This window comes from Leptidea sinapis, chromosome 33 (assembly GCF_905404315.1).
Source record: "Leptidea sinapis chromosome 33, ilLepSina1.1, whole genome shotgun sequence".
NCBI classification, from domain to species: Eukaryota; Metazoa; Arthropoda; class Insecta; order Lepidoptera; family Pieridae; genus Leptidea; species Leptidea sinapis.
In genome coordinates, this window is record NC_066297.1 from 9,332,678 (window position 1) to 9,356,385 (window position 23,708).

Sequence of the window (23,708 nt, forward strand, 5' to 3'; positions counted from 1 at the left end):
AGTCGGTTGTTTTTTTTTTTTTTGTTGAAATATTTTTTATTTTTAGTGAATTTGAAGTACACTAACTAGCAATTTGTCTGAATATGTGTAGTTATACTAAATTTTTCAATGCAGAAATGAACGTAAGCGCTTTGCAATTTGATTACAGACAGTAAGAAATTCTGCCACAGATCGCATCCTTACTGTACGTCGTTAAGGAGTCCCATTGATCATCATATTCGACTACGACAATTACTTGACCTATTTATTATATTGACTATGTTAAGGTAGATGACTTAAATATCCGGATAGCATAAACAGGATTCAGCCGAGTGTCGTTAATTTGCTCCTAAGAATCGAAGAGTTTCGTTACTTTGTCATGGATTCCGACACTCTTCTGTCAATAGAAAATAAAATGATAAACCGTAGTATTTGGAGATTATGTACCTATTCTATTTCCTAATGCTATTGGAAATGAACGATTTTATGATATGATGTAATAAAATGATAAGAATTAATATCGTATTTGTGTAAACAGCTTTTACATTACCCGCTTTATAATTGCCAAATTTTAAAGTATTGAAATGGTTATGTTATCCTTATGAGATTAGACTATATTTCCAAGACATTAGAATAATAATTATAATAGTATGATATTATATAGTTTTAAGGAAATTAACAGCTAGGTTTTGAACGTTTTAAAATTTATTGCAGGACGTGTCGGCTCTTTCTATTTTATTACATACTAAGTAAGTTGATAGACAGCGACTATTAATTGAATTCTTATTACTTTTGACATTTACTGTCAAACTTTACGTATGTCATTCAGTGACTGTCAATTTTCAATGTGAATGGGAAATGTCGGTTTTTTCAGCATCTGAATGTGAAACGTAAACTGTCAACTGTCAAGTGTCTTTTAGTTGGCTTCAGACTTCAGTAGCTGTATTTTCTACTTGTTGTTCGCTATACCTATTACCTACATAAGATTGTGTATTTCAAGGAAATTAACTGATAAATTGATAATCGTCTCTTACGTTTACGTACGACATCACGAAGTTCGTGTTTACCTTGCTGATAAAGTAATATTGAACCTGAGAAGAATTGATCAGTGTTGTGAGTGAAATAGTGTAAACTTTAAGATTCTTAACATTAAAATTCGTATTTGTAATTGTGTGTGTGAGCTATTCAATATGAATACAAGAACTCCAAAAACAACTCCGATTACTGATGACTACGATATCTCAAACACAGTCCTTGGACTTGGGATCAATGGAAAGGTACTTAAAACGTAATTTCATGTAGATAGTATCCAGTTAACATGCTGACTCAGGCCTATTTTGTTTACACATTGAAATGACGTAAAGTTCAAAAATATACCTCGCCAACTACATATTTTTTATCTCTCCTGTGACACTCGTTAATTGCTATGATTCAATGTCAACAAAAAATCTTCAATTTCTGTGTTCAAAATACTAGCAATTTTTATATTGTGTAATTTTTCTTAGTAATAATTAATTCCCGTAGATGCTTATGGTGTTTTGTTTTGTATATTTTATAAGATATAGGGTTATTAAAATAGAAGTTATTAATTATGAATAATTGAAGTAGGATTGTACCTAGACAGTAACTGTCAGTCAAACAACATTAGGTACTGTATAATGTCTGATGCTCTCATGGCATTAATTATACTTTAACCTCACAGTTAGTGTGGGAATATTGAAAAAAACAGAACAGCCTGTATGTCATCAAAATTACTCTGGCATTGGTACTGGGGCAAAAAGGCTTAGAAGGTGAGCAGATAGCTAACTGGCTTTTTAAGGTGGAGTGTCTTCATAGGCCCCGGAACCTTCTGTGGTTCTGGGGAGTCTCATATAAGAGAACATAGAGATAACTGTAGAGGTAATAATCTTGAATTGAGGAGTTTGGAGGTAAATTATAATAAAGCCTTACAGCCATTGCCATGGGAAGTTCTAAAACTCTTATTTGACCTTAGGGTTGAAATTCTCCTGGGTTTAGTATCACATACTTTTGTAGTTGAGGTGATTGTTAAGTTTTTTTGGGATATGTCGCCAAGGGAGCAACACATTAATCTATGTGAAAACATGCTCTTGTGAATGTGTGTGCTGAACTATCTTCACTTTCAGTTTTACACTAGTAGGGTTAACTCATATGGAAGCCTGGGCAACACCTTCCACAGAGTTTTAATTAACACATTTCATTATTATACAACCGATTAAAATCTTAGTACAAAAAGATAAATTGCAATATAAGCTGAGAAAAAAATTGTGACATTTGTGTATGCAATGTTGTGTAAGTATAACACTAGAAATAAGGGATTGCTTGTAACTAATTCATAAGAAGATATAAGAAAAATATTTTATTTCTTTTGACATTCATAAGTGTCATTTTCGTGACCTACTTGAATAAACTGATTTTGATTTGATTTGATACATAATAGCTATAAGGGTAAATGTATACACATTTATAATAAAGTCCCAGCCACTGTTCAGGCATTATCTATAAATAAATTTAAATATTTTATTAAAAAATGGCTCTGTCATAAATCCTATTACTCCACAGCTGAATATCTAAGTGATCAGACAGCCTGGGACAAAAAAAGAGTGCAAAAAAAGAATGCTGGGAGAGTTTCTTGCACGACTTCTTTCTCTCTCAGAGCGCCATTTATTTCCGAAGAAGTAGTAGTATCTAGTATATTAGAAATGACATCAAAAATAATTTTAAACGAAGCAATTCTGAGAAAATAAATGCCTTTTAAGTGGAGCCCAAAGTAGGTTTCAGCATGTGGAGTAAGATCGGCATATAAAGAGTTACAACATAGCTAAAGAACTGGGATTTCACCACAAAACAGTTTTAACTTTTGATCCATTTTAAAATATGCTTGGTACACAAAAGAGGCTGATATTTGGATGCCACACTAGCTCACTGAAAGAAACCTATAGTCACCAAACAAAATGGCACTATTATAAAATCCGAAGAAACTTCCCTGCTTTTTTCCCAGCCATTTGCCTTGTTCCATTGCTTTAGATTTTCAAAGCTCTAGTCCTAATTACATTTTAAAATGAAAATTGCCAAGTTTATCTTATAACACAAGCAATTTACCAGTTAAATTCATGTCACCTCCTCCAGTTGTTTTGGAGATTAATCGGAATTGCCAGAAAAGTTCTTCAGGGATAAGTAGTATGAAAAATTCATGTGTATTTAGTAAAAAGTACTTTCTGATGTTTAAAATAACAGAGATAAAAAGTAATAAGTAAAAGAACCTTATTATTATATAGCTGCTTGTTTGAAGCACATTGGAGTCATAATACCATGCTTTGACTCATTCAATTAGAGGACAATTTCCACTCTGAAGGTATAGAAAAGACAATGTTTGATAGCACACAGTACAATAATTATCACAATGGTAACTAGAATTTAATCAAGACAATTGGAATAAATCATCAAGTCGGAAAAGCTCTGACAAAAAATTCTGAGTTTCATTCTCAGCAATTTCCTCCTTCGAAAGTTAACCAATATAAGTAATTATGTAAATTTAATCGGAAGGAAGTATTATTTTTTGGACTGCTCTAAGTTTTCTCGCTTATAGTAAATAGACTTCTGCTTGTAGACTAAAGTGTTAAGCCGTTTTATGCACTGTTTGAAGTAGGCACTCTGGAAGAAGCATGACAAAAACTGAAAGACAGAGATAATGTTGATATATTGTATTTTATTCAGAAAACTTACAGTTTACACCAATACATTTTCCACTTAAATGTATTAACAATAGTAATTATTGTAGTATACAGTAACATAAAATACAGTAACCTTGCAGTATTATTAACATTATTTTCTTAAATAATTCTATAATACTAGCTAACTAAATCTATGAAAGTAAATAATTAAATAGGGTTCCGGGTGTAGGGGTGATGATAATCATCATTGTTCAAATTAGGTTAAAAATGGAAGAAGAAAACAATTTAGATCATTTGTATGGAAAAATGGCTGCTTAAGTTTACTGTTGTTTAACCAGTTTTGTTTTCCTTTGTATAATAAGGAAGTTACAAATATACCTAAAGGCCGGCAACACTCTTGTGATTCCTCTGGTGTTGCAAGAGAATGTGGGTGGCGGTGATCACTTAATACCAGATGACCCGTACGCTCATTTGTCCTCCTATTCCATAAAAAAAATACCAAATAAACAATCTACCTACGTTAACAGTGACGCGATTGCGTTATTTATTGCAATCAGTGACGTCATTATTGTTGTGGAATTTTGACGTGGGATTCCTCGTATTAATATGAGCGGATGGAATAGTATTCTATTGATATGTTTACTTTGAGATAATAAATACTGTTCGCGAGTTTAAATACGCTGTGTGATGATAAATAGTCTCTGTATGTATGTTTTGTTTTTGGTCAGTTCCAATGGCACTCGAAATCATATTATTTTAATGACTATACAGTGTGGCGCTGCAATTGCGACATTATAAAATAATTAATATAAAAATTAAAGTTAGTACTTAATTAAAATTTCATAATTTTCAAACATATATATTATACAAGATGTAAAAAAAACCTGTACTATATCTTAAGGCGTATGTTGGTATAAAGTAGTGAATACATATTAAAATATAAATTTTCAGGAAATAATCAAATTTAAGAGAAATGTGAAAAAAAAGAGTAATAACGTACCTAATTATAACAGTTTGGACACTGTCTGCGGACATTCTCATTTTTCCCTGCCCACACACCCATTTCATTTAGGGGCGGGCGGGGGGCGACAAAGAACGAAAATGTTGTATTACTAAATACTTAATTCATTATTATATCCACTTGATCAGCGTCTCTTACCACCCGCAGGTTCTGCTTGACGTGACCGCCACTGACTCCAATACATTTAGTGCAACGTTTCACGACTTTGTTTTAACACCGTCGTGTCAGTCTTCATTGTATCGAATACTGTAACGATCCGGGCTCTTGTTTCCTCCTCAGTGTCACAAATTTTTCGAGACACGTATTCTTTTACTTGACCTCAAATGTTAAAAATCGAGAGTGAGGACGGAAGACCGCGGCGACACATTCTTGCCGGATCCCTCGTACTCTTCTTGGAGATACTCTCAAACGGCGCCCGAAAATTTTTCGTGGGCGCTGTCCGTAGCGTACTGGCGTATGTGCAGACGCTGGAAATCATTACGAGAAGGCAACTCCAAACCAAGCGGAACTGTCAAGTGCATAACTTTGTTCGTAATCCCTACGAGCTGCGACGTAGTTACAATTATTTCGCCCTGAGCATGCTAAAATACTCTTCATTCGAGTACATGACGCACAAAAACTTACTAACACTATAACATAAAAAATCACGCAAATCAGCCAATCTTGATCATATACTGCTGTGGCCTTTATTTCGTCAACCCATCTCCTTGTAGGCCTACCTCGCTTCCTTCTTTTGTAATTTGTGTACCAGTCCAGTATAGATTTTGATAATTTTTCGTCTCCCGACGTCTCTCGCCGCTACCAACAACATATATACAGCTTCATAGGGAGTTACTCATCTAGTGTCCGTTTTGTTGCACAACCAGTCGCGCCACCGTGGTGTCCGTAAGCCACCAAACTAGACACCAGAGTTAAGACGCGTTCGTACTGGTCGCGCCACCAAATTGGTTGTGCAACCAAACGGACACCAAATGAGTAACTCTCTATAGAGCTGTACATATTTAGTTGGTAGTGGTGAAAAAACTGGGCAAATCAGACTTGATATCTTATGTGTCAAGGTGACGACCGCAATTGTAGTGCCACTTAGAATTTTTGAGTTTTTCAACAATCCTAAGCGGCACTGCATTGTAATGGGCATCAATTACCATCAGCTGAAAGTCCTGCTCGCCTCGTCCCTTATTTTCATTCAAAAAAATGTGATAAGGTTTTTCTTCTACTCCACTCCTTGACTGAACCTTATCGTTGGAACATCAATGTATGCCAAATATTAATAAAAAAAAATGTTTGTCTATATTTAAAAATTAACGCTTATTTAGTTTAACTAGAATCTTTAAATAAATATTGACTGTACCTAAGAGACAATTAAAAGTATTAATTTGAAGTCGTCGTAGTCTCTCTTGTACACAATTACCACAACCATAATGCTTACTTACACCCTTACCGCATGATGCATGGAAAAGAGCAAATCTTGAATAAAATTTATTTCGATAAAATTATATCGATATGGACATGCATGCACCAAAATATTTTTATCGTTTACATGAAATTTTCTAACATCAGTTACATCATACACGTAAAGCTAAATAAATCATACGTCGTAGTATTCATTTTTAATTGTATATTTTTCACAACACATAAAAAATATTAATTGAATTTAAATCGGCAAATTATGATAACCGATGGTAGGAAATCGCTTTGTTGGACATATCTTTATTGCGGCTATGATTTCTACACTCAAAAATGGCACAATACGGCATATTTGTATTTTTTTAAAAGATTGTTGACTTGACATCAAATGACTGGTCTCACTTGAGCCTCGAGTAGGTACATTTGTACACAGTAGTGGCGACAGGGTAACGCCCACATGCCACTTCCACTAGTTTTTTTCTGTTCCGTGAAATAAACTTACCATAAAATTATACCTGAGAATAATCCAAGAATATGCATGAATGTTGACTATATCGTTGACAACACTGTCAATACAATGATAATTCTGAAGTTTTCCGAATGTCAAGCAGCCTTGCAAATAAACGCGGGAAACGTTATACCTTTGAATTAACCAATCATAAACAGAATGTCTATGTGTAAACATTTTGCATATTCTTGGTTTATTCTCAGGTTTAACTTAACGTCAATTTTATTTGTAAGGCCGTAAGTCTGTGATAATGACGTCGCTAATCAAATCGTTAATGATTCATCGGGGAATTTTAACGATAAAGTAATGATTCAGTGAAATGTTGGGTAAATCTAATGATAGGTCAAGGTACCAGTATTAAATATATTTATGACTCGTGTATTTAAACTTTTATAGACAGGTCGCTATTTAACATTAACAATAGCTTTAACCGGCGTAGATTACCGGCGGTTACACACATTATCTTTAAACCGGTAACTCTAACGTGTTTGTTATTGCTAAAGTTAGTCGGTACAACCCAGCCTAAGAGTAATAAGGTTGAAGAAACGAATAATTTTCTTTCTTTATTCATATTTCTGTCAATCATAAATTGCTAGATGTAGACCAGCGACACTTACCTACATAGGGCAAGCATTGCTTATATTTACATACAAACAGGCTACAACACAAATAAAATTTGAAAAACAAAATTTTATGAACGATGCGGGACTCGAACCCACGACCTCCGGCGTTCCGTGCCGGTGCTCTCACCAACTGAGCTAACCGTTCGAGTACCGTCTCGTTATAAAATTCTGTTTGCTTTGTTCTACTCTCAGGTTGTGGCTTCATAAAATTTTGTTTTTCAAATTTTATTTGTGTATTAATCCTAGAAGTGAGGGTTACCACTTTAAAAACATAACATATTGAACAGGCTACAATTTAAACGACAGGCGTCACGCCAATTTACACAAGTTTTGCCTCTAGGTTTAGGTTTAAAATTTTTGAGACATTTTTATTTCTTGTGCGTTAGTGCCTTCAAAAAAACCTTTCTAAAATGCCGGCAATGCTCCTGTGATTCCTCTGGTGTTGCAAGAGAATATGGGCAGCGGTGATCACTTTACACCTGACCCCTATACTCGTTTGTCCTCCTCTTCCATAAAAAATATTACCCAATATTAATGTAGATTTCTATTGGTAAAGCAAGATTTTAAGTCGGTAAAATAAACATGCAGTCACACAAAAAATCAAAATGTTGCTTCACACTATGTAAGATAATAATAATTATGAATACAAATATACCTAACGCCATACACGAGTAGCTTTAGATAACGTTTGATATCGCTAACTATCAACAGACAGTGTTTGCACTTTGATACAAGTCTAATGGCGCCTCTTCACAATCGGCGATCACACGCGAGCACGATCGGAGGAGGGCTTATTCGTTTCTAGTCGCCGATTATCAAATATAAACACGCTAAAAAAAGGCAATATTACTAATCATTTACGAGACATAACCCACAATTTTAACATGGAAATTCACATAGACGTACCTACTCGTAAGTCATCTTGCATAGATCATATTCTTTGCAATATTCCAAATGCTAACGCATCAGTCATGCCGCTTTATCTCTCTGACCATGACACAGCCCAAATGTTAAGCTTTTCAGTTAATGAAAAGACGCCAAAAAAGTACTACATATTTTATTTATAAAAGAGATTATAATTTGGACAATTTTCGCAAGTTCAGGGAATGCTTAAACAATTTATCCTGGTCGCATATATCTATGCAAGATGACGCAAATGCATTCAGTGAGTTTCTTGAACTATTATGTCTATTTTACAATCTTTGCTTCCCAAAAGTGAAAGTAAAAATAAAAATAAAACTGGATAAGTCAAGGCTTAAAAAAAGTTGTTTAAATAAACGCAAACTAAGATGTATATACTATAAAAATAAAAATACTAGTAATAAAATAGAAATAAGACATATTCTAATATTCTAAAAAAATGTATAGTGAATTCAAAAAAGTTTATAAACACACATTAAGTATATAAACACACATGATAATTCATGTAGAGCCACATGGGCAGTAATGAAAAATGAAATACGAGAAACAAATTGCAAAGAAAACAGAGAAAATTATAGTTAACAACACAATAACAAAACCCGTTGATATTGCTACTACCTTTAATAATCACTACAACAAACAACACAAAAAAGTATCAAAAAATCACGTAATATTGGTGCCCATGTAAACTCAATGTTCCTAAAACCCATGACAGAAAACGAGGTTAGACGAGAAATAATGTCTTTGACAAACTCCAATTCTTTAGGCTATGATGAAATCAACACCAAAATTATTAAAGAGTGTGCTAATCAATTGACTGATATTTTAACACATTTAATAAATACATCATTTGAGCCGGGCACTTTTCCTGACGCTCTGAAAAATTCAATAGTCAAGCCATTATTTAAAAAAGGTGAAAAATGTAATATTAATAATTATCGTCCAATAACTTTGATAGCCATACGGTCTAAGATATATGAAAAGTGCATGTACAGAAGATTAACCGACTATTGCGAAAAATTTCATATAATTAGCAACGAACAGTTTGGCTTTCAAAAAATAAGTCCACTTCATTAGGGGTATTCACTCTTGTAAAGGCTATAGTTACAAGTATTAATAATAGCAATCTAACAGTAGGACTATCTTTTATATATCTCGAATTCCTTCGACTTAGTCTCCCACGATCTGCTACTAGATAAGCTTGATATAATCGGTATCAGGGGTCCTACACTTCAGTGGATAGCATCATATCTTAGCAACAGGCAACAATGTGTTGTTATTGATAAAATAGATGACAATGGAGATATGGTCGTTTATGGTGGTATTGTTCGAATACAATAACAATAAATGTGGCGTTCCACAAGGAAGTGTGCTGGGCCCTATCCTATTCTTACTATATATAAATGACATTATTAACATAACCAAACATCAATGTGTGTTATTTGCTGATGATATCACAATCGTTATAGCGTCTGAAAAAAATAATAACTGCATCAATAATCATGAGCTTGAAATTAATAACACTATAAATAAATTAATACAATGGCTTGACATAAATAATTTGAAAATATATCTTAATAAATCCGTATATATCAATTTCATTTATAATCCTAAATACAATATACAACTAATTATTAATTTATGGAAATGAAATTCTGATGGAAATGAAACTATGACATGATGCTATAAAAATAGATAAGAAACACAATTTTTTAGCTGTCTAATCTTTCTAACAGCATATGCACTAAAGTTTAACTCATCATAGTGATCACGCCGATCAGTGACTTGTTTTTTCGGGCACGAATCAAAAGAGACCGCGATGAAGCACGCAACTACACGCGAAAAAAAAGTCTAGATGTATTATAAAAATAGCAACTTACCAAATATTGGTTAAAACTTCGAAAAAAAAAACAAAAATTCTGCACACTTTACTATCACGTCGGCGGTCGAAGGCTTAAGTACCCGCACCCTTTTTCCGTTATCTTTTGTATGCCAACAACATCCCACAAATAAGAACAAATACAATTTGTTCTTATTTGTACAGAATTTAACGAACTTTTATTATATTATAACTTCAAAAGCAATTCCTAATATGTTTTCCTGTGAATTGACATGGAATTTCTCTATCGGTTTTCACACATTGATATGGGAGTACAAGATGCCTTCTACTTTTTTTATGTTTCGTTGGGTCTTCCATACATCAGGGCTCAGACGTAACAATACGTGCATCTTTTCTCTTGCGCTCATACTTATCTGGAACTGGAATCGTTTATTGACATAATGGCAACCTCTTCTTTAACCTTGATCTACCCAATGCTGTGTAAAGGTCTCTTTGACCATTTTGTGCGGTCCAGAGTTTTCCGCATCCAGTCCTTCCCAGCCGATCGCATCAAATCATCCGTCCATCTTGCTGGCTGTCTCCCAATATTCCTGAACCCCTTTCGTGGTCTCCACTCCAACAACTTTTTACCCCATCTTCCATCGGACCTACGACAAATATGGCCCGCCCATCCCGTTCTCTTGCGGATTTATGTGTTCCGAACGTGATCACGTAGGGATGACATGGCAACCTCAGCTATTCTTTAACTCGCAACACATCAATTTTGTATTAAAATAAAAAGAAAACAGGTGACTTCATACTCAACAATATTATATCTGTTTACACCTGGCAAACCTAATGTTGCGGCTGACTGAGAGCTGGCAACCATATTTTTATCAATTTCTTTACATATTCCTTTAAAATTTATTTATAAAAACATATACATAGTTATAATTTATATCAAAAAGTTAAGTACTAACATTAATTACAGGTAATTACGGCCAATTTTTTAGGCATACTATCGCTAATGACGTATTAGTTGGATACTCTCTAAACGTTCATTTAAAATTAGTTTTATCAAAAAAACACACCTGCAGAGTGGAGCGGTGGGATCTTGTACTATTTACTTTAGAAGCTTTATAAGTACATAATATTTACTGTATATGCCTATAAATGCACTAGTTTTTATAAAAGTTGGCAAGTAGTTTTGAAAATACGATAATTTAGTACAAAACCCACGTGACATCATACATCGCGCGCTGCTGTGTGAGCGTGGTGTAGTGACGTAATAACGTTCAGCGACCCCAGCCCGCAGCGGCCAGCTATATAACTTTATATTGCGGAAGCTGGGTCGTATTGTATCCAAAATTGTATAATTTATTGATTCTGTTTTTAATTGAGCATACTATAAGGTTATAATGTATTTCTCTGGTGATCACTTACCATCTGGTGACCCGTATATGTGCTCCTTTAGCTTTCTCTGGCATATACAAAGATCTATATTTTGTTTTGTTTTCTTTTAAGACAAAATAAAATATTTGTATTTGTAATGCTCCTTAATTATTATTTATAACTGTGACAAATGCATTAGTTCGTTTCTTCGACAACACCACCTACTGTTATCTGATCAACTAGAACTATTTCACTACAGGTTGCCTGGAAGAAATCGCTCTTAAGCGATAAGGCCGCCTATTGCTTGTTATGTTTAGTCAGAGATATATTTCATATGGTTTAGGTTGGTGTTTAAGTTATTGTCATGTACAATTAATTTAATTAATTAATTTTCTTTTTTCTCAAATAGTAATATGTAGTTAGTTTTATGTTTGGGTCTTGGATAGATTTATAGTTGGTATTTGAAAACTGATCTCGAACTGTGGGGAGATTTGAGAACTGGTTTACTTAATTATTGGTTTAATTATAAGTGATTTAAAAGACTAAAATAATTGTATCTGATACTTTTAAATAGTAGATTGTTAACCGAGGGTCGAAAGAATCAATTCCCGAGGTATTTAGACGGCTATTGTCCGAATAGGAATTGATACTTTTACCCGAGTTAAACACTCTACTTTTCATTTTGAATATGTGAAAATAAAACTAGTTGTTTATCGTAGCACTGATTGGTATCCCGCCAATTTATGTCGACTTTTTAAATTTCAAATATGGAACTTACCGCGTAATTTTTGCGGCTTATTCCGAAGTTTGCGCTTAGTTCACACTGCCTGTTTAGAAAGTCACATGGCCCCAGCATTTTTTCTAATTAGTTCTTTTTTACATAGAACTCTTCACAGCAGTTCTATTTTTAAAGTTCATTCCGGCCCTTAGGTGTGAAGTAATTTGTATGAGTTTTTCCCTCTCTTTGGAGGGAAACAGCATTTTCCACCCAATAATCAGATCAAAACAACATAACTTTCCGAGTATGAGAAATGAAAACGATTTTTCCGCTCGTAATCAACATGGAAATCACCCGTGACCCATGTTATGATATTACCGCAACCTTTTTTTTTCTTTACTAACACAATCTATCATTAAGACATAAACGACAAAGGTTGGCTGTCTCCTTTCGTACCGATAAGTATGACAGGGATGTATATAGTGTGTTATCGCGCTATCTAATAATCGATGTGAGACGACGTATTTGAAGGTTTTTGTACGGAATAGTGCCTGTCCTTGACAACTGTATTACACAAATCTGTTTAAATATTACCTATTGTATATATATTAGAGATGAAACGGATAGCAGTTTGGCCGAATACCGGATATTCGGCCAACCATATGGCCGAATAGCCGAATATCCGGCGGAACTTAGCCGTTTGGTGTATCGCACACACAAACACAGACTTGCGTAGGCGGGGCGCGAACTATCGAGTAGACTCGGTTAGATTCGGTTATTTTCGTTAATGAGCGAAGTTAGCAACCTCTCAATGTAGAGAAATTAGTATTTATCCACCATAATTTGCCTTTAGTGCAGTATGAGTACTAATTAATTATTTTTTTTCTATTACATTCATTTACTATGGTGTGATTAAAAATTTACAACTAAAACTAATTATATTTCCTAAGTGATACTAAAACTAACTAAATAAAGCAAATAATTACTTAAAAATATATTTTTTTATACAGATTTTTTTTAATTCGGCCTGATGCCTATCCGGCCGAATAGTAGGTAGTTATCCGGTATTCGGCCGGATAGTGTTAAGGCCGCCGGATAGGCTGGATACCGGATAGTTACCGGATATCCGTTTCATCTCTAATATATATATACATAATATTATAACCTTTACCTGCTGTAGAGCCATTTTAGGTGAGCACGTTTATTACGGGGAGTGCTCCGAAGAACTGTTTGACATGATTCTTTTCGCTGAATTTCTGCCTCGCACTACACCTTACCGTATAAAGCATAGACCAAGTATAGTAACTAGACATCGGTTTGCGTGGCCAACATGAGACAGATAATCTAATATATAAAATTCTCATGTCGCGGTGTTTGTAGTTAAACTCCTTCGAAACGGCTTGATTCTCATGAAATTTTCAGTGCATATTGGGTAGGTCTGAGAATCGGACAACATCTATTTTTAATCCCCATAAATGTTAAGGGTGGTCCACGCCAATTTTTTTTTATTTTTTTTTATTATGAGTCAGCATTAAAAAATACATACAACTTCAAATTTTCACCCATCTACGATCAACAGTTACTTTTGTATCGCGATTTCAATATCGGCAATACAACGTTTGCTGGGTCCGCTAGTATCCTATATATATAGGTACATAATTTATATACATAATTTATGTACATAATTTATATATGTTCTTTCACTACCACTTTTACATCGTAAAACACAACATCGCACCATATTTCCTTCGATTCTACTTAAAATTGTCACTGATGTTGAATAGATTGTGGATATTTCACACGTTTCAATAATAGCTTTATAGACTCAAATAAAAGTAAACAAAATATCTGTGCAGTGCTGTGAGGTTAGGTGAAAAAACCGGCATGCATGACGAAACAAAAAATCTAATCACTCTATCTCATTTCTTTACATAAGACTCGCATCAGTTTTTCTTTTTCTCGTGTGAGTGAGACGGAAGCTATCAATTAGTCTAGTTACTATACTTGGTCTATGGTATAGAGTCTATAGACAGTCAAAGCGAGAGAGAAGAACATCTCTAACGGAGATACAGCAAGATAGAAAAGGAAAGCGAATCTATCTTTACTGTTACTGACTAAAAATTTATTTATTCAAACAAATACTACAATCACGTGGAAGTGTACCAAGAATATTTTATTTTTGGAGTTTATTGGAGTTTACCTTAAGAATCGATTTTCATATAAGGCGCCCGGTATGAGAAAAATATGGAGAGTAAAACCTACTCATCAAATGGCATAGTAACGTTTTTGGTGCTCATCATTTCACGCGCACCTTTCACTTTTCAGTTGGCGTGACAGTCTAGACGCTCGGTCCCTATATTAGTTGTATTGCAGTGTTTGCGCCTGTTAAAATGTTATGTTTTTCCACGTAAGAATTTTGCTCGTAAATATTATCAGGCGCTTCACTTTGCTTTGCAAGCGATGATGCGCAAACTGCCACGTTGCTAAGGCTTACTTGCACATGCAGAGTGTCTGTCTACCTTCACTTATTAGCCTGCGTATTGTATTATAAGTTTTCACCTACCTATGGCGTTTGCTGTGTTTTACTACTTTGTAACATAGATGACGGGTGGGTGGCTCTTCAATATCGCTCAAGGTTTCTGGCTTTTAGTGTCGCCTTAAACCACAAGCTAACCCTAAAATTGTTCTTCTACCTGACAGCCCGAAAATGCCTGACCGCTATACGCTGCTACACTATATATATGAAGTCTATACTTTATACTGATAGTGCTAAATGGCATTCATTTTCCTCGTTTCCCACAAGTAATAATTTTGAGATATTACATATTTTACGAGTTCAGTTTTGAGAAGTAGCAGACTGACGTGTTCTTGAAAGTTAACATTGTTGATTGTAAACAGTTTTATGTTTTAACGTTACTGCGTTTTACAAGTTTAGAACACACATATCGAGCTGTATGATGAGGGTCGCTCGAAGGATAGCTCTATTATTATTTATCACTACATATTAAAAAAAATAGTACTTCGCCGCCTGTCGGTCTGTCTTTTGTTAAGGCGCGGTCATACCTCAATATCCACAAAAATTGGTTTCTAAGAGAGTCAATTACAACATAACGCAATCAAAGTATCCCGACGCAAAAAATACAATGCGCAAAGAACGACGTAAAGAAAATTGTTAACCGGATAGAATATTTATATATAATTTGAAATATCCAATAAAAAATTTGGAAGTTGCTTCCCAAAAATAAATTTTGGAGTCAAAAAACTCCGTATTTTCAACTATAGCAACATTCTTTTTTTAAAGAATTTAATAGAATTAGTACTTTTCTAAAACTTCAACCGAACAATTTTTCAATTTAATACGTAAATTTTGAATAAACAAAAGAAAACCGTAAAATAAATGCCATATTTGCATCTTAGCCACATGATCAAGACAAATATTGTAGGGTCGGTTGTAGCATTTACAATCGTAGTCTGTCCGCACCTTAATTCAAAAACTACTGCATCGATTTTCATGCTGTTTTCATCAACGGATAGCGTGGTTCTCGAGGAAGGTTTGAGTAATAATATATTACCATAAAAATAATAATCTTTAAACTTTCTGTAGACATTTTTGTAAATATTATCGGGTTTCGAACGCCACACCTTCAAAATGATTTTAAGTACTTACCGCAATGGTCCGGGACTTTACCAAGATAAAACAATGAATTTTTTTTTTTTAACTTTCCTTCAACTTACATCTTTTAGTGTTATGTCACATTCTTAGCTGCCATCACATGAGGCATACTCAAACGTTACGGTACCCACACTATAACTTTATTTTATCATCCTCCGGTCAAAATGGGAGCTCTACGATTAATATTTCCTGCTTTAATATTTTAATATAAAGCAAAATTTTAAAATTTTCAGGTGGTCGAATGTAAGGAAAAGAGAACTAACACACGGAGAGCATTGAAGGTACTACACGATAGTCCAAAAGCCAGGCGTGAAGTGGACCTGCACTGGAGGGCTAGCGGTTGTATGCATATTGTCGAGGTAAGCTACAGTATTCATAGAATTACGGCTACACATGGAGCCTACTGCTGTAATCTCTGGTCTGGCGCACCCCCAGTACCAGCTCGAACCCTTTACCGCGTGAAACGAGAGCTGCTCGAATTGTCGAGGATTCGCTGTTCTGTGAACGGCTCGATCACCTGGCGTTGCGTAGCGACGTCGCTTCATTGTGGGTCTTCTACCGCATTTGTTACGGAACATTATAAATTTTATTTTTAAAAAACGGCTTTTCTTACGGTTTGAGACGGGAAATCTACAGATAAAGATAGATTACTACCTTCTACTGTCAGTAATTAGCTATGTATCATACGCCTCGGGTAAAGAGCGGCAGCATCTCCCCCCGCTTTCCACACGTCTCGCCTCGCGCGGCTACAGTGTAGTGATGTGCCGTAGTCGTCGATTACCGTGTTATCGCGTTAATACTAAAGTTGCGATCCCGTGTTATTTTGTTGATTTTAATAGTGACTGATCCAGTTCACTCAGGTTTCGTTCTAAAAAAAACAAGTTTTTTTATTAAAAATAGCTGACCCGACAGACGTTGTTCTGCATATAATAAATAAAATAATGTTATTATATGAATTTGTCAATAATATATCATAACATCAAAAATTACTTCGTAAAATATGCACCCTGCTGTCGTAATGAAATTGTTTCACAGCAGAACTGTCAAACCGTGCGTCAATAAATTCTCTCATAGAAATTATGTATGGACACATCAAAGGAAAAACAAATTTGTTGTTTTTATTTAATTTAGCAGCATTTTCCTATTTATTCACCTTTTAAACCTTCTCTGGACTTCTACAAATAATTCAAGACCTTTTTTTTGAAAATTTTTGCCAAGAATTTGCCAAATCGGTCCAGCCGTTCTCGAGTTTTAGCGAGACTAACGAACAGCAATTCATTTTTATATATATAGATTGGGATTTAATTTTTAGGTTACAATGGTAAACTTGAAGCATTGTTTAAATTTATTGGCACACTCATTATTATAGTCATCAATTATAATTAGGTCACAGCACTATCGTATTCCCGAACTCTGCATTCAACTCGTGCGATATCTGTACTTTTATCCTCACCATCTATAGCTTAGTCTGTCATGGATTTCTCCACCTTGCCTTGACCGAATGCTTCATATCAAGCCGGACAATCCAATAATCCTATTGTTAATTATCAGGTAATGTCAACGAAACCTTACGTCAATTTCCCATAATCTATTCATAGATCTTACAATGGCTTAACAATGTCTTTTGTTATGTTATAACCCTCCCACATTTCTTTGAAAATTTATTATTTATTAACTCGAATACAAACTGGGACGAGGTTAAGGCGACCTGAAATTAATGTTGTTTATAGTAGTTTGAATCGGTTTTGCATTTAAGGGCTATATTTCAGCGGGACACCACGGTATCGAAGCAAATATTTGCCTTATTGCACAAATTTTACCCGAACTTTGACCGTTGATAATGTACTACATACTTCATACTGTACCTACTCATAAATTGTAATAGTAAAAAAAACATTGCGATAGAAACCTCGCGCATATAATGGAGATTCTATATGATTCTAGATATAGGTAGATAGACACACATGCTTGTCGTTAATAGGCGGTTTGGATGGAACAACATGTTCTTTGACCATTTTCGAGTTGACGATAGACAGGACCGGGAAAGTCCCTATTAAGATTACATTACGTATTAAGAAATAAATGCATTTTAAGGGAGTGACAATAACCAATCATATTGCAACAGCACTTGGTAAACGTTGTAAAGCAACTAAAGCTTGTAAATGGGCTTTGATATGGGGTGAAGAACTGATAAGAAACTCCCAGCCCATCTTTTAAATCATCAATTTTAGGTGGCCTGTGCAGAACCAGACCAGAACTATGCATCATTATCCTCTATATAATCGGCTATACTATAGTAAGCCTTCTCTGTCTTGTTTGTTTTTTTTAGCAGTAGCTGGAAGTAGATTCGTGACTGTAATAAAGAAAATAGTAAATGAAAATCAACTCGTTTCTCTTCTTACTTACAGATTATAGATGTATATGACAATACATATGGTGGGAAGAGATGCCTCCTGGTGGTTATGGAGTGCATGGATGGCGGGGAGCTGTTCCAGAGGATCCAGGACAACCGGGAAGGAGCCTTCACCGAGAGACAAGCGGCGGAGGTGAGTGTTTTAGATAGAGGAGGACTAACAAGTGTACGGGGCACATAGTGATGAGTGATCACTCCCTCCATACTCTGGCATCAGCGTTGGCTTTTAAGCGCTTTTTAAAGCCAAAATTTCTTCAGACAATTGTCAAACTCTTCAGCGCGCCGTTGTCACAATACAGTAATAGAAGAATACTTTAACTTCATACTAGAGCGCACGAATCCAGTCACCCACACATACACACTATTTACACGGCCGCTTAGCAATCTTGGGGAGACATAACTATTGAGTGCCACGCCGTACGTCGTTGGGACTGGTCGCTTTGTATGTACCAACCCTAGCGCTACGTAGGTATAAATTTCAAGGAGACCGCTGAGTTACGCTACTGTTCTATTATGTGTATTGTGCCGGTGAGCACCGTATTTTGTGTGTGTTAAATAAGACTTATCGAATATTATACACAGTTAATTACAATTGTATAATATACTGTATCATTTATACTGAATTTTTTTATACTTAACAAATTTTAATATTACCTACCAAAAATTCACCACCAATGTAATATTTAAATAATTAAACTGAAAAATTTAATATAAAATAATTATTATTCTTAATAGCTTCTAAGAATAATGACACAGTGAAAATTACATATTCGAACAAAAATTGGATAGAGTAACGCACTAACTCGTCAACCGTTGAAGCGAATGTGTACCGACGCCTTTTTTTTGCTCCCAAACAAAGATAGAGGTCTACCCTCCGGGGTAACGACTGGAGGGAGGTGGTAAATACTCATGCATACCAACGCAGCCGTTATGTGGTACTCACATAAAACCTAGGTGCCTACCCACTAAGCACCACCTGGGGTTTTCCTTTGGGCAGGTGCCCTCTAAGCCTTCATCGAAAGCGACCTTCTCTTGTGAAGAGAGGCGAAAGCGGCACTCCCTATGAAGTATCCGGTGGGATACTGACGCCAGTAAGACATATATAGATATATAGATATTAACTATATCTATCGCCTTATATAGATACCTCCACCCTCTCGTCATTTATCTTTCCAAATTATATATTTTATACATAACTATTGAAGTGCGTTTCTACACAGTAAAGCGGTGGTGGTGGTAGAGCCGCTCTAATTGTACCTCCATTAGAGGTTGTTGTGCTCAGAGCGGTCAGTACGAGTTTTCGATCGACTCGTGTCTCGGTTTGCGGGTTCCGGGATTTAGCTTCGACGCACACACCTTGCACCCTCTGGAGTTCGTGGGCAGTCCTCTGTCTGCTCGGGGATAGAGGACAAAAGCCCTTCTCAAAGAGAAAGATCTCTGACGTAGGAAAAAAAATAGTCTTCTTTGGTATTAGGAAACATTAGCTGAAGCATTTTCAGATTAAGTAAGTATTGTAAAACAGTATACCGTCGTGCTCACGTGGCGCGGGTGAGACAATAATCGGTGCGATAAGGACAATCTGCAGCTCCGACTAAAACTCAAACATCAGGGTTTCTTCGTCGGCCATTTCTTCCACCAAAATCAATCATAACTAAATGTGGGGAACTGAATTTAAGGGTAATATTCTGTGTCCAGACTGTTTTATTTTTTTTCGTTGATGGATTTATATACTAGGGCCTCTTTTGTGTCCTTTATGATTTAACCGTTTAAAGCACTTTTTGCTGTTGGTACTCAAGCATTTCCAACAATAAATAGCAAAACGGACACAGATAATTATGATATTGGCCTTATTTCAAAATGACTTTTATCTAATATCTTCATGCTGCACTTTTTTATGGTAGAGGAGGACAAACAATCGTACGGATCACCAGATGCTAAGTGATCACCGCCGACAACACTCTCCTGCAACAACAGAGGAGCGCTGCCGGCCTTTTAGAATATCCCATATTCCTGGGAACACTGTACAAGAAAGCTTCTTTCCACAGCTTGCTTGTGCATGGGAGACATTTCCTTAGAAACCGCACCCAGCCACCGCTTAGAACGCCACACAGCCGGTGATGGATGGTGGACATGATATCGTAGCCTGTCATGCAAAGGTAAAATTCGGTGACAGGAATACTGTATGGTATCAACTTCAACACATTGTTAGGTTTTACCAGTATTTACTTATATTTTTTCACCAGGTTGTTAGGATGATGGTGGTAGGAATCAGGTGAAACAGCTGTTTAGGCACTTTGTCATAAATAATTTACTCTTTACAGATAATGCACTCAATATGTGTCGCCGTCCGTCACCTGCACGATTCGAACATCGCTCACCGCGACATCAAACCGGAGAACCTCCTGTACACCAGCGCGGCTCCAAACGCGTTGCTCAAGCTTACAGACTTTGGCTTCGCCAAGGAGACGCTGACCCAAGCTGACAGCTTGCAAACACCATGCTATACCCCCTATTACGTCGCTCCGGAGGTATGTGGCAGTTTCTTCTACTCCTGCTGGCCACAAACTTAGAACGTACTTGACCTTACCAGTGGGAGGCTCCTTTGCACAGGATGCCAGCTAGATTATAGGTACCACGACGGCGCTTATTTCTGCCGTGAAGCAGTAATATTGTGTTTCGGTCTGATGGGCGCCGTAGCTAGTGAAATTACTGGGCAAATAAGACTTAATATCTTATGTCTCAAGGTGACGAGCGCAATTGTAGTGCCGCTCAGAATTTTTGGGCTTTACAAGAATCCGGAGCGGCTCTGCATTGTAATGGACAGGGCGTATCAATTACCATCAGCTGAACGTCCAGCTCGTCTCGTAATTTTAATAAAAAAGACCTGACAGCCCGATAATATGTGTGACTAGTTTTGACTTGTCGATGTGTGCGTTGGCTAGTGGCTTAAATACTATGAAACTACTGCCAAACTTTAATATTTTAGTCTAAATGTTATAATTTTACTATAAACTTTAATGTACTATCGTATAGACGTCCTGACAGTCTGATAATTCGTGACCACTTTTGATTTATCAATGTGTGCATTTGCAAATGGTTTAATATTTAAAATACTTAGGATCTAATGCCAAGCGTGGCTGACTGTTTACGACTTGACGATCAAAATCGGTCACAGTATCAATAGATTCGCTTTATCGGATAGCCTGGGACTAGATTCTGATTATTTTATAGCGATATAAATGACTGTACAATATTGTATATTTTTATTGAAAAGAGCGCAAAAAAAGAATGCTGGGAGAGTTTCCTGCGCCGCTTCTTCTGTCTCAGAGCGCCATTTGTTTCCGAAGCGGTAGTACTATCTAGTAGTTATTAGAAATGACATCAAAAAGAATTCTAAAGGAATCAATTTTGAGAAAATAAATGCCTTTTATGCCTAGTCTATCTAGACGTACAAATGATATAAGCTTTTCCGTATTTCAGGTGCTGGGTCCGGAGAAATATGACAAGTCTTGTGATGTTTGGTCGCTCGGTGTCGTAATGTATATACTTTTGTGTGGTTTCCCACCGTTTTACTCCAATCATGGACTTGCGATATCGCCTGGTATGAAAAAGGTAAGATGAATTAGTATTTAATGTCTTTAAGGCGTAGAGTAAGCAGAAAACACGCAAACATGGTGTTCTTAGACAAGTTTTGTGGTGAAAGTATAGCATTTCGAGCTATGAACACTATTTAATCCTGTTACACATATCCTTAAGTCTTATTTGTAGGTTGCTAATGCTTGCTGTTGGTTATAGTTAACACTAACGAGCCTTTTTGAACTACCACTTTTCTTTGAAGTTAAACAAGTTTTTTGGCATGGCGTGACACATTTTTTTGGTACTTCTCTCATAAAAGTTATTCTTATAGCTTGTACTTTTTTGTGTAGGTTCATTTATTCAGATTAGTAGTGAATAACGAGGATTGTAAGCATATAAACTGTTTTGTGCGCAAGAATTTTGAAAATATTGGCTTTGTTACATAGATGGCGGGCCGGCAGCAGTGAACTCATATCGCTCAAGGTCGCTGGCATTTAGTGTCGCCTTAGTTAAAGTAAGACTAGAATTCTATTCTATTCTTCCTACTGTGGCTTCTGTGGACGGTATGCCACAAGTTAGCCGATGTCATGTTAAAGTAGACCACTAAGCTTAAAGTATTTATACTCGAACGGTTGGCTCAGTTGGTTAGAGCACCGGCACGGAACGCCGGAGATCGTGGGTTCGAGTCCAACATCGATCATAAAATTTTGTTTTACAAATTTTATTTGTGTTTTAATCTTAGAAGTGAGGGTTATCACTTTAAAAACATAACAAATTGTTTAGAGTACTTATTTGTTTTATAATTTTAATCGGTGCTAAAGATTGAAAACAAGTTTTATTTTATTATACCTAAAACAAATATATACATGCTGTTAGATTAAGAACATACACAAATATAATTACAAAAAATTATTGTATATAAGTAGTTAATGATATTTAACTATTACAAAAATAAACAAAACTTAATGACATAACATATTACATAACTACATACCTGCTGAGTATATTATTATGTACCATGGATATACCGATGTCAATTAAATAAAAAATATTTATTTTAGAGTTAATATCTAAAATAAATACTTCTCTAGATCTAGATTTAATTCTTAATAATTAAGTTTTTGTAATTTAATAATTTTCACAATAAACTTAACTTACTTAGATTGTTGAATATAGGCTTATAATAAGAATGTCTATAAAAAATATATAATACCAGCTGACCCGACAGACGCAGTTCTGTCAATAGAAAAAGAATGATGTAAGTATTCGGGAATAATGTAGTCTTAAACCATCGGAAATAATTAAAGTCAATGAGTTAAAAATTAAACTAAAACTGCTTTATAGTTGACAATTAATTATTAAAATTAATATAGTTAGTTATCCTTAAGAGATGACATATGAGAGATGACATATGAGAGACTGACATATGCCGTCTCAGACAAAAGTCTATAGAAAACTATAGACTTAAATAAAATACAAAATTCCACTAAACCACCCATACCCACATTTACACACACACACACACACACACATTTCCCTTCTTCCCCCTTCCCCCTTCTCTGATCATGTCTATTTTATAAATAGTATCATGTGTATTTTTATAAATTATAAATGACTTTCTTAATGATACCACAGATTGGGAATGGAGCGACCGCCCTCAGACTATTAAATAATAAGTTTAATTGTACAATATTACTTTGTGAACATATTTTTTCGAAAAAATAAAAGCAGCTGAGTTTGTTGCGCCCGTTCTTCTTAGGTCTGAGGCATTCGTTTTGGAACGGGTGGTAGTTTTTGACTTTCAATAAGTCACATCCTATTTTGAATAAAAATATTTGAATTTGAAAGTAGTAATGTATAGTATAATAGTAGAACTTTTACAAATAGCTGTTATAAATAAAGGTTAAAGAGTGGTGACTCCCAACACAGGCGATAAGCTTAACGGGAGACACCTGCCCCTAGTTGT

The 23,708-nt window shown here is 35.4% G+C and overlaps 1 protein-coding gene across 1 annotated transcript in view; it reads left to right on the forward strand.

Moving 5' to 3' along the window:
• The first annotated feature begins 918 nt into the window (after positions 1–918).
• Positions 919–23,708, forward strand: part of LOC126974732 (MAP kinase-activated protein kinase 2) — a 34,742-nt gene continuing 11,952 nt past the window's right edge. The window contains exons 1-5 of the mRNA XM_050822340.1: positions 919–1,256; positions 15,987–16,112; positions 18,162–18,299; positions 20,488–20,694; positions 21,647–21,778. Of these exons, the coding sequence (XP_050678297.1) occupies positions 1,170–1,256; positions 15,987–16,112; positions 18,162–18,299; positions 20,488–20,694; positions 21,647–21,778 (690 nt within the window). The 5' untranslated portion in view covers positions 919–1,169. The remainder of the gene's footprint in view (positions 1,257–15,986; positions 16,113–18,161; positions 18,300–20,487; positions 20,695–21,646; positions 21,779–23,708) is intronic.